Source organism: Hemitrygon akajei, chromosome 27 (assembly GCF_048418815.1).
Source record: "Hemitrygon akajei chromosome 27, sHemAka1.3, whole genome shotgun sequence".
Taxonomy (NCBI): domain Eukaryota; kingdom Metazoa; phylum Chordata; class Chondrichthyes; order Myliobatiformes; family Dasyatidae; genus Hemitrygon; species Hemitrygon akajei.
The window spans coordinates 31,787,094-31,798,535 of record NC_133150.1 but is presented as its reverse complement, the minus strand read 5'-3'; the positions used below and the strand labels follow the sequence as shown (position 1 = coordinate 31,798,535).

Genomic DNA, 11,442 nt, shown 5'->3' with positions numbered 1-11,442 from the left:
TTAAAGGATTTTAGATTCTCATTACCTTATCAAACCATTAACATTTCATACACCTCCATTGAATCAATAATACTACTGCCATTCCTTCCCATCAAATTGTCAATGTTGAAGGGACTGTGTTTAAGTAAATGCAACCTGACTTTGTAATTTAATCCACTTCTAGGACCAGAAATTGTTTCTAGGAACCTGTCCTGTAGCCTCTCCTGTGCCAATGCTTCCTTCAAGGTAAAGATGTTGAAACTGAATGCAGTGCTCTTGATGTGAATCTGATCGCGATTCCATGCAGTGGGAGCATAACTTGTGCCTTGTGGAAACCAGATCCCATGGAGATAAAAGTAAAAATTACATTACCTTTTCCCATGAACTTTTGTAACTGCCCATTGGCTTTTAATGATTTCTGTACTTGGTCTTTTAAATCTCATAATAGTTCTGAGCTTCTTGTCAGCAGAAAGGAGGAAGAACAACCCCCTTTCTTTCATTTACACAGCCTGTTTAACACAATGAAAATATCCTAAGGCACTTTACATCATCAAAATAAATTGTTAATTGGATCCATATGGGAGATGTTAAGAATAGATGACCAAAAACTGTGAAAGGTTTTGGTTTTTGGAATTGTCTTAAAGGATTAAAGTGGTTGAGAGGCAAAGGCAAAAGGCAAGGAGTAAATGCACCACCTCAAACATCTTTCTTTGATGGCACTTGGCTGATCTACCACACACAACATCTCAGCCATTCTAAATCTCTCGTTTCCCATTTGGCATCCCAGGATGGTGAACAAGAGCTGCAATCCTAACTGTATTTCCAGCATACCCTTAAAATTAGAATTGATTCATTCACTGGCGATGTCAGGATTCATTTCTTCAAATAAAGAATGCTGAAAATCCAAACTGGCATCGCTGATGCAGCCACAAAGGAGTCCCAGTGGCGGCTTTTCAAATGAAATGTTTATTCAGGACTATTTTTACAACTCAGATAAGCGTAAAACATCCCATGGCTTATTTGAGAAAGCTGGGGAATTTCCCCTGCTGTTCTGATTGATGTTTATCCCTCAAGCAATGTCACTAAACCGGGTTAGAACCAGCATTGAACAAGCGCCTGTTGGCATTAAGCAAAATGAAAGCTCAAGAATCGTTGTTTAATGGCAATGATCTGCTGGAGGTATTCTGGGTAAAGTAGCCTCTGTGGGGTGAAGGAAATTGTCCAGTTTCAGGTCAAAGTCTTGCATCAGGACTATTGGTGCCAATACCCTCATCTGTTCACAGATGAACTGCAAACTGCTGAGTTCCTCTAACAGATTTTTTGTTGTCCCAGATCCCAGCACCCGCTGTCTTTTGTGTGATTATCATTTAACAGCTGGATCCTGCCTTGGGAAGGTGGGTGACAGGGGAAAGAAATTACATTAGGTCCTTCTGGCTGAATAAATGCCAAGACTCTTAACTATAGAGTTGCCACTTCCCTGTGCTCCTCATTTTAAACTACTCGTCCAGTCTTTTTCCTTACAATCTATATTTTTAGTAACGCATACAAAATGCTGGAGGAACTCAGCAGGTCAGGCAGGATCTATGGCAATGACTAGACTGTCGACATTTTGGGCTAAGTCCCTCCAGCATTGCATGTATGTTGCTTTCGATTTCCAGCATCTGCAGAATGTTAACATGCAAAATGTTAACATTTTTAGTAAGTTTTTAAAGTGCTCAAAGAAAAGAACATTATCCTTGCCCATTATAATTTTTCTCTTGGACATCTTGGTCAAAGACATATCCTGGATCTTCAATTCCTGGATATTCCAGGGGAAATTGTGGCTAGTCTAAATACACCTGTCATCTCCGGCATTTGTGTTAATGTTATATATTTACAGAGTGTCAATTGTCCCTCACTTCATTAATACCTATAAAGTCCAGAGATTGCAGGTTAGTCATAATAAAGCACGTAGATGAGGTCAGTTTGAAACTTTATTTTATTTCAGTAATTTTATTTCTACTTCAGATCTCCGGCATTGTCAGCACTTAGCTTTGAACTTGACTTTCTCAGAACATCGTGATCACCCAGCAGGGTACCGTGACCTCATCAGTAGCCAGTCTCAAGATATATTCTGAAAGATTTAGTTCTTTGCAGAAATTAGAAGTGTACGTAAGGAATTTGTCAGCATACCTCAGTGGAAAATCTCTTCCTTAACAGCCTCAGGATTGAGTGTTCATGCCCTGTTCCAGAGACCTGATAATCCAAACCACACCAGCTCTCAGTACAATACTGAAATGCAGTCTTTTGGATAAGATTTTGAACTGAAGCTCATCGCAGGTGGATATAAACTTGAAAAACTGCAGGAGTGTGCACGTGGTTGTTAATGCTTATATTTGGTCTTGACTAAGGCTCAATAATTTGATTTACTGTACCATTTATCACATTTTCTTAGGAATTTGTAATACGCAGGTTGAGAGACAGATTTCAGACATTCCTGCACTGACTACACAACCTTAAGACACTTTGGAATGCTGTGAGGTTATGAAAGGCACTCACAAGTGCAAGCTCCTGCTTTCAAGAGGGATTATACTGTATTATACTCGTGGGGAACAACCCAATTTAAAAAGGTTACTTAGAGATGCAGCAAAAATCAGCGGCAGGAATTCTGCACAATATCATGGGGCAAAGTGCCTGTTCCTGCGCTGTACTGTTCTGCAGTCTATGAACTCAATGGGTCAGACAGCATCAGGGGATGGAAATGGACGGTTGACGCTTCAGGCCAAGACCTTCGATCTGGACTGGTCTATTAACCAGATTGCCCATTTCCCTCCACAGATGGTGCCTGAGTTCCTCCACAACATTGTGGGTTTTTTTGCTCCAGATTCCAGCATACAGTCTCTTGTGCCTCCATTATTCACAGACGGATAGATCCATTTTCTAGTCTTTGCAGAGCTGAAGGATTGGTCGCCCCGAAGGCCAATCACGTGTGCCCATAAAGAGGAATGACAAACACGGATATGTCGTCACCTGAGCCCAGCCTGTCATTTGACAATCGCCACCCATGGTCCTTCAAAACTCCGCGGGATTTCATCACCAAGTCCTGGGCTGCCAGTGTGAACCTGTAGAGAGAATCACATGGAAACATATAGAAAGTAAAGCGCAAATTGGGCACTTAGCTATTTGGTGTTTATGCTCAACATAAGTTTCACTGCATGAATGGGAAGGGTATGGAGGGGTATGGTCCAGTGCAGGTCAATGGGGCTAGACAGAAGTAATAGATGGGCCAAAGGGCATGCTTCTGCGCTGAGGTACTGTACGACTTGTCCCAATTTTTCAATGTCCCCTTCTCCTTTATAAGGTTTATATTACAGCTTGATTCTAAGGACAATGCGTTAGGAGTACTTCACTCATTGTAAAATGCTTTGGGATTCTCTATAAGGAAACACTTAATCTACTTGATTTGACTAACACCTAGATAAAAAAAGTTTCATATTTCAGTAATTCTGAATAATGACATTTCTCATTAATTTTTCTCAGCAACATTCTAAATTCAATGGGGAATAGGATAAGAAATATATAAAAGAATAAATTCATTTAGAGGGAAGCAAATCAAGCTGGATTCTCAATTTGCAAAGAAATCTGTCAATTCGATTTGGACACATTCCAGGAGGTTTCCATTACAATGCTCCCCACCCTATAATCCCACCCATCCACTCCATATGGCCAATATTACAAGCCCTACACATGGTTTCAAACAGCCAACTGAAATTCAACCGAATATTTGCAGCTCAGTTGGATGATTTTTTGGTGCTCAGCCTAATATCCTTTCACCTTACCTCAAATATTTTTATAGCTGAAAGCAGTCAATACTTCTACTTCTCTCTCTACCAGATCCCTTGCAGTGTGCTGAAGATTAATTTGTCAGTTCCTAAATGGTTCCAGGAAAATGCTGGAGGCCTGGCAACTCTAATTATTGGTTATATTACGGAACCTTTTAAATACTTCCACCTCATTTAAAAATGGTTTATATTACGGTCTGATTACTAAGGGCAATATGTTAGGTGTGTTTCATTAATTGTAAAATGTTTTGGGATTCTCTAACTCAATGAAAATCTCTATATAGGTGCAAGCTTTTCCTTCGCCAGCAGTACTGCTGCGGAGTCTAGATAGTGAGTGGCAGTTGCATCAATAGCGGACCCACTCCTGACCTCTGCTTTACAAATATGAGACATTTTACCAAAACTGTACGCAAGATGAGAAGCTTCAGTTACTTGGCGAGACGCGAGGTGCTGAGATTCTTTTTGTCCCCTGAAGCTAAAGTTTGGAAGAGAGTTAATTGTGGAATATTGGGAATAATTTTAACGGAATAATTAGGCAAAAGCTGCTGCCAATGTACGGATGGATAATAAATCACAGGACGCTTAAACAAGGAGTAGATGAGGAGAATTATTTTTTTAATGCTGAAAGCTGTTTTTATATCGTTCACAGTCCAAATCAGTAGGGGAAGCAGATTCAATAGCAACTTTCAGAAAAGAATGAGATATGTATTTGGAAAGGATAAATTTGTTGGACTATGGGGAATAGGTGGAACTGGACTAATTGGATAACTCTTTCAAAGAGCTGGCACAGGCTAAAGGACCTCTGTCTGTTTTGTATGAATCCATAAAAGATTGTAATGACAAGGAGTGATTCAACTTTTTCCATGTTTATACTAAGCAGAGACTCATTGGCTGCTAGAATCTGATGACCACATAGGCTTCTGTTCCTTGTGTGAGTGTGCCGCAGATTGTGCTTACATGGAACGTTTGTTGTCCCAGTGGATGCTTATATGTTGGCTTTCTGGGTCATTATTTTTGGGCTAGAGTGCCTAAGTTCAGAGAACTATGAAAAGCTTAATGGAATTAAGAAATACACCACTAAAACTACACTCCGTTGTCTAAAGTAAAAGTCCAAACTGACATCCTTGATGTAGTCCTCAAGGAGTACAGCACTGCCCCTGGTGCTGACAGATTTTTAATTACGACTTGTTTTTTTCTCATTTCAGATGGTCAGTGAAAAAAAACCCTATTACTTATTTGAAAAAGCTGGGAAATTTTCCTTCAACACACACAAAATTCTGGTGGAACGCAGCAGGCCAGACAGCATCTATAGGAAGAAGTACAGTCAACGTTTCGGGCCGAGACCCTTCGTCAGGACTAACTGAAAGAAGAGATAGTAAGAGATTTGACAGTGGGAGGGGGTGGGGTGAAGCTAAGAGCTGGAAAGTTGATGGGCAAAAGGGATACACAGCTGGAGAAGGGAGAGGACAGGAGGCCTAGGGAGAAAGAAAGGGGGAGGGGAGCACCAGAGGGAGATGGAGAGCAGGCAAGGAGTTATTGTGAGAGGGACAGAGAGAGAGAAAAAAGGGGAAAATAATAAATAAACAAACAAATAAATAAATAAGAGATGGGGTAAGAAGGGGAGGAGGGGCATTCACGTAAGTTAATGTTCATGCCATCATGTTGGAGGCTATCCAGACAGAATATAAGGTGTTGTTCCTCCAACCTGAGTGTGGCTTCATCTTGACAGTAGAAGAGGCCATGGATTGACATATCAGAATGGGAATGGGATGTGGAATTAAAATGTGTGGCCACTGGGAGATCCTGCTTTCTCTGGCGGACAGAATGTAGGTGTTCAGCCAAACGGTCTCCCAGTCTGTGTCGGGTCTCACCAATATATAAAAGGCCACACCGGGAGCACCAGACGCAGTATATCACACCAGCCGACTCACAGGTGAAGTGTCGCCTCACCTGGAAGGACTGTCTGGGGCCCTGAATGGTGGCGAGGGAGGAAGAGTAAGGGCAGATGTAGCACTTGTTCTGCTTACAAGGGTAAGTGCCAGGTGGGAGATTGGTGGGAAGGGATGGGGGGTATGAATGGACAAGGGAGTCGCATAGGGAGCGATTCCTATGGAAAGCAGAAAGAGGGGGGGAAGGAAAGATGTGTTTGGTAGTGGGATCCCGTTGGAGGTGGCAGAAGGTACGGAGAATTATATGTTGGACACGGAGGCTGGTGGGGTTGTAGGTGAGGACAAGGGGAACCCTATCCCTAGTGGTGTGGTGGGAGGATGGGGTGAGGGCAGATGTGTGTGAAATGGGAGAGATGCGTTTGAGAGCAGAGTTGATGGTGGAGGAAGGGAAGCCCTTTTCTTTTAAAAAGGAAGACACCTCCTTCATCCTGGAATGGAAAGTCTCACCCTGAGAGCAGATGCGGCGGAGACGGAGGAATTGCGAGAAGGGGATGGCATTTTTGCAAGAGACAGGGTGGGAAGAGGAATAGTCCAGGTAGCTGTGAGAGTCCGTAGGCTTATAGTAGACATCAGCAGATAAGCTGTCTCCAGAGACAGAGACAGAAAGATCAAGAAAGGGAAGTGCCGGAAATGGACCAGGTAAATTTGAGGGCAGGGTGAAAGTTGGAGGCATGAAGGAAATTTTCCTTGATGTTCTGATCAACAGTTATCCCTCAGCTAAAGTCACCTAAACAGGTTATTTGGTTATTAATCTATTGGTGTTCATGAGAGCCTACTGTGCTCAAATTAGTAATTGCATTTCCTATGTTGCTACAGTGACCTACACTGCAGTTATTACTCAGCGTTTTAATACACACAGAGTGAAGGAGTCTTATTTTGCTCTGTTGTTGTTTCTGCTGCTTGTGTTGTCCTGTTGAACACTGTGAGTGTGATATTTTGGTGATGGAATGAGCGTCACAGTACATCCTTGGGCATGTTGGTCGTTAACACAAATGGCACATTTCACTCACAAACAAGAGTAAATCTACAGCTGCTGTGTCACATTTCACTGTATGTTTTGATGTGAATATGATAAGCAAATCTGAATCTGAAAGATGCTGAATAAGCCCATCCTCTCTTTTTAATTTCATGTCCTGAACCTTCGTTTTGTGAGAAAACCATATCAAGTTCACAAACCTGTTGGGGTCATCAGGATCACAGTTGGAAAGCACGTGAATGACTGTATCAGCCACCTCACGATCTGAGACCACGTCCCACAGGCCATCTGTCCCCATCACTATAACATCATCCATACTATGCTCATACTTTTTCACATCATAAACTTTCACCTGCCGGAATAACAAAAGATTTTATTGAACAAGTTGCACAGAGCTACACTGCTTACTGCTCACTGACAGGCCATTGAAGCCTGCAGGTTCATACAACTATTTGTCCCACCCACACAATGCAGCCTTTGATTTCTCTTTCCCCAACGTCATTATAGACTCCTATCAAACACAGCGATGCAATATACCTCGTCATTTGTGGCAGCTGGTTTACATTGTATAATTGCATTCTGGATGAAGGAGTTTCTCCTGAAATCCATAACGGATTCCCTTTATGACCACTAAATATTTAATTCACTTATTTCTTAATTTGACCGATGTGGAATTGATGGCAAAACCTCATGGCAATGGCAGAGTTAACCTCATTTTTGTGAAGACACTTTCACGATACTGTAGGGTAGGGAATTCCAGGATTTAGAACCAGGAACAAAAAGCATAATCGTAAATGAGGGTGGTATGTAAAATGGAAGGGACCTTGCACTCAGGAATGGTGCGGTAGCATAGTAGTTAGTGTAACATCCTACAACGCCAGTGACCCAAGTTCAATTCCAGCCGCTATCTGTAAAGAATCTGTACATTCTCTCCATGACCGCATGCATTTCCTTTAGGTGCCCTGGTTTACGCCCACATTCTAAAGACCTACAAGTTTGGTAGGTGAGTTGTGGGCATACTATGTTGGCACTGGAAGCATGGTGATGCTTGCAGGCTGCCCCCCCAGCACAGCCTCGGACTGTGCTGGTCGTTCACATAAATGACGGATTTCTTGGTATGTTTCAATATACACGTGACAATTAAAGTTAATCTTTGAAAAAGCAGTGGCCTTCCCAAGTTCATACAACCCGTTTTCTTCTTTCTATGTGGTAGAGACGAGTGAATGTTTAGGCACACCATGAAGCTAGTTACAATAACGTGGATCTTGAATATTGTTGGAAAATATTTTGTTACATGAACACCAGAAAATCTGCAGATGCTGAAAATCCAAAGCAACACACACAAAATGCTGATGGAACTCAGCAGGTCAGGCTGCGTGCATGGAAATGAATAGACAATTGATATTTCGAGCTGAGACCTTTCTGAAGGACCCACAATATTTTGGAAAGTACTATTTTGTTATACTCCTGACTCATGTTCACCAGATGGTGGACTTTGGGAGTCAAGTGACAATTCACTCACTGCAGGATATCCACCTCTGATCTGATCTCGTATCAACCTTATTTTATGTGCGTGGTCCAGTTAAGGTTTTGGCTGGGATGTTGATGGTGGGCAATCTGGTGATGTGCAGGTATCTTGGATGTCATGGGAAATTACTTCACCCACAAATGATTACATGGCTCAGTTGTAGATGTCAGCCATTTCTGAACGTTGTCAGCATATTGCTACAAGTAGGCACACATTAGATCATTATCTGTGGAGCTCCACTCCAAGTCCATGCATGCTCCCCACAGATCATCTGCTGCTGCCATCACTCCAATTCACTCATTTTCAGTTGCCCTCCCCACAACTCACTGATTTCATGACATCCTACCTTAAACTCTCCTCCACTTTATTCATTTACCTGCGTACCTCTACCAAATCAGTGATGCATTACACAAATACTTTCATCCACTGGCACCTTTCTCCAATTTGCTCACTAGCTGGTGGTCTGCTTCAATTCACCCATTTACTAACACAACACCACCCCCCCCCCCCCCCGCCACCAACTATCACCCAGGCTTTGGTTGCCTTCCCCAATTCACCCATTTACTTGTGTTCACTTCTAGTTCCCTCATTTATTGAACTGTCTGCTAATTCTCCACTTGCAGACGTAGGTCCCCTTCTTCAAATGAGAGAAGAGTTGGCTATTGGAAATGAAAAGATCAAGAGAGGGTAAAAAGCAGAAGGGTGAATACAATTAGAAGAGGAAGGTTGGAGATGGGAGAGGAGATTATCATGGGGAGTGGGGGTGAGGACTTCATGCTGAAGAAATAGGCAATGGAATAACTTGATATCGTGTCAGGCCTGGAACTCAATAAGATGCAGGCATTGGAATGCCAGAGGCAAGGCCTCTGCTATGGACAGACTGTTCAGCATTGAAGAGTGGGTGTTCAGGAGGGATGGTGAAGACAAGACAGTATTTGGAGCTAGGGTGAAATCAGAGGAGGGAGAGGAAAGAGAGACCGAGGGGAGTATTAGAGTAGGGAGAACAGAGAAATGTGGGATAGAATGGAGGTCCCTGGTGGGTACCAGAGGACTGGAAATGGGTGGAAGTGAGTTCCTTTGATACAGAGCAGTTTCTTTGGTCCTTGCCTTTCACCCCACCAGCCTCCAGATCTACAGGCCTTCTCTGATAGTCTTCAACATTTCATTAAATCAAATTCCCTGCTCCCGATTCTACCATGATCATCCAGTCTCTATACATCTCCGTTTGCATCAGTATGGTCTTAAGGTCTTCAATTTCATTCTTGCCCTCAACAACTTCTCTTAAAATTCCCTCCACTTCCTACTAAAAGCAAGTGGACACTCACATAGGCCCTAGATATACTTTAGCCTTTTTTGTTGGCCACATGGTATTGTCCTTATTGCAAGTTTTCTTTCCCGCATGCCTCCCAGCTCTTTATCTGTAACAGATGGGACATGTTCGGCACAACTTTGTGGGCCTAAGGGCCTGTATTGTGCTGTAGGTTTTCTATGTTTCTATTGATCACTGTATTGGTGCTGCTTCATGCTTTCATGCAGAGTTCAGCCATTTCATCATGTTCCCCACCCTACCCTCAAATTCACCTGACATTTCTCTTCCATTTCCAGATCTCTGTATCTCTACCTCAGGAGAATGACTTGTCACTGACATCCTTTATAAATCCACTGACTCATGCAACCACCTCAACTATACCTTCCTCCTGTAAGAATAACATCCCATTTTTCCTCTATTTCTCCATCTCTTCCATACCAGTTCTCAAGATGAGGCCTACTGCTCTTGCTGATGGAGCCTTCACAGTGGCCACTTTATTAGGTACCTTCGGTCACAGAGTGTACATTTGTGATCTTCTGCTGCTGTACCCCATCCACATCAAGGTTCGACTACGTTGTGAATTCAGAGATGTTCTTCTGCACACTACTGTGGTAACGCATGGTTATTTGATTTACTGTTGTCTTCCTGTCAGCTTGAACCAGTCTGGTCATTCTCCTCTGACCTCTCTCACTAACAAGGCATTTTCATCAACAGAACTGTCGCTCATTGGATGTTTTTTCGTTTTTCACACCATTCTCTGTAAACTCTCGAGACTGCCGTGTGTGAAAATCCCAGGTGATCAGCAGTTTCTGAGATACTCAAACCACCCTGTCTGCCACCAACAATCATTCAACAGTCAAAGTCACTTAGATCATATTTCTTCCCCATTCTGATATTTGGTCTGAACAACAACTGAACCTCTTGATCATGTCTGCATGCTTTTATGCATTAAGCTGCTGCCACATGATTGGCTGAGTAGATACTTGCATTAACAAACAGGAATACGATTGTACACAATAAAGTGGTCCTGAGTGTATTTCCTGAACATCTGCTCTGATTCACCACCACCACGCCTGTCTCCAGGCATATCAGCAATGCAGTCCACATCTATCTCCCCAACAGCCTCTGCATCCATCACATCACCCCTGTTCTCTAATTATTTCATTTAAAGGCTCCTCATTTTCAATTGTCCAGTTTATTGGTGCCCACCCACCAAATATCCATCTTCAACAGGATTTTCAAACAAGAATGGAATCATGGATGTTCTCAGGCTTTCTTGTGCCTTTCCAGGGAGTTCCTACGTCTGCAGAGCACGAGCTTTGTTCTGCTGATATTTCAGAAGAGAAGTGGACTGCTGCCAAGTGTAAGAAATACACAGCGCAGAAGACCCATCAAAAGTCCCCCACCTCCAGGAGGGTGATGACCTTATGACAGTGTAAAATTCAACCTGAATGCATTAGCAAAGCAGAACTGCTACTTAAAGTCCAGTCTAGCTCAAGTCCATTTCATGGCTTTCAATTGTGTCTTTGTTTCTTCTTGCACTAATATCTTGCTTGTTGTACAGTCTATCTTTAACTACATGGTATTTTTGTACAATTTATGTTTTTGTATGTTGTCTGTATCCATGTGCCCGTGATCCTGCTGCAAGTCTTTCGGTTTATCTGTACCTATCATCACACTTGTGCATACAACAAGGAGATTGACTTGAATTCCTGTTTCTCTCAGATCATCTGTTGCCCTCTGCTGGACCTTTGAAATAGAGGCAAATTGAGGCAACAAGATCAGATGTAACAGGGCAGCAGGAACTTGAAAAAAAGGCCTAGTTATGGCCTTCCCATGAATATCCAGATTGATAACTTGTCTCAGTCTAGTAGGGCTTC

The 11,442-nt window shown here is 42.6% G+C and overlaps 1 protein-coding gene across 1 annotated transcript in view; it reads right to left on the bottom strand.

Moving 5' to 3' along the window:
* Positions 1-1,939: 1,939 nt before the first annotated feature.
* LOC140717230 (protein phosphatase 1H-like) overlaps positions 1,940-11,442 on the bottom strand; it is a 50,704-nt gene continuing 41,201 nt past the window's right edge. The window contains exons 9-10 of the mRNA XM_073030572.1: positions 6,926-7,077; positions 1,940-3,080 (exon numbers count right to left, since the gene is read on the bottom strand). Coding sequence (XP_072886673.1) covers positions 2,942-3,080; positions 6,926-7,077 — 291 coding nt within the window. The 3' untranslated portion in view covers positions 1,940-2,941. The remainder of the gene's footprint in view (positions 3,081-6,925; positions 7,078-11,442) is intronic.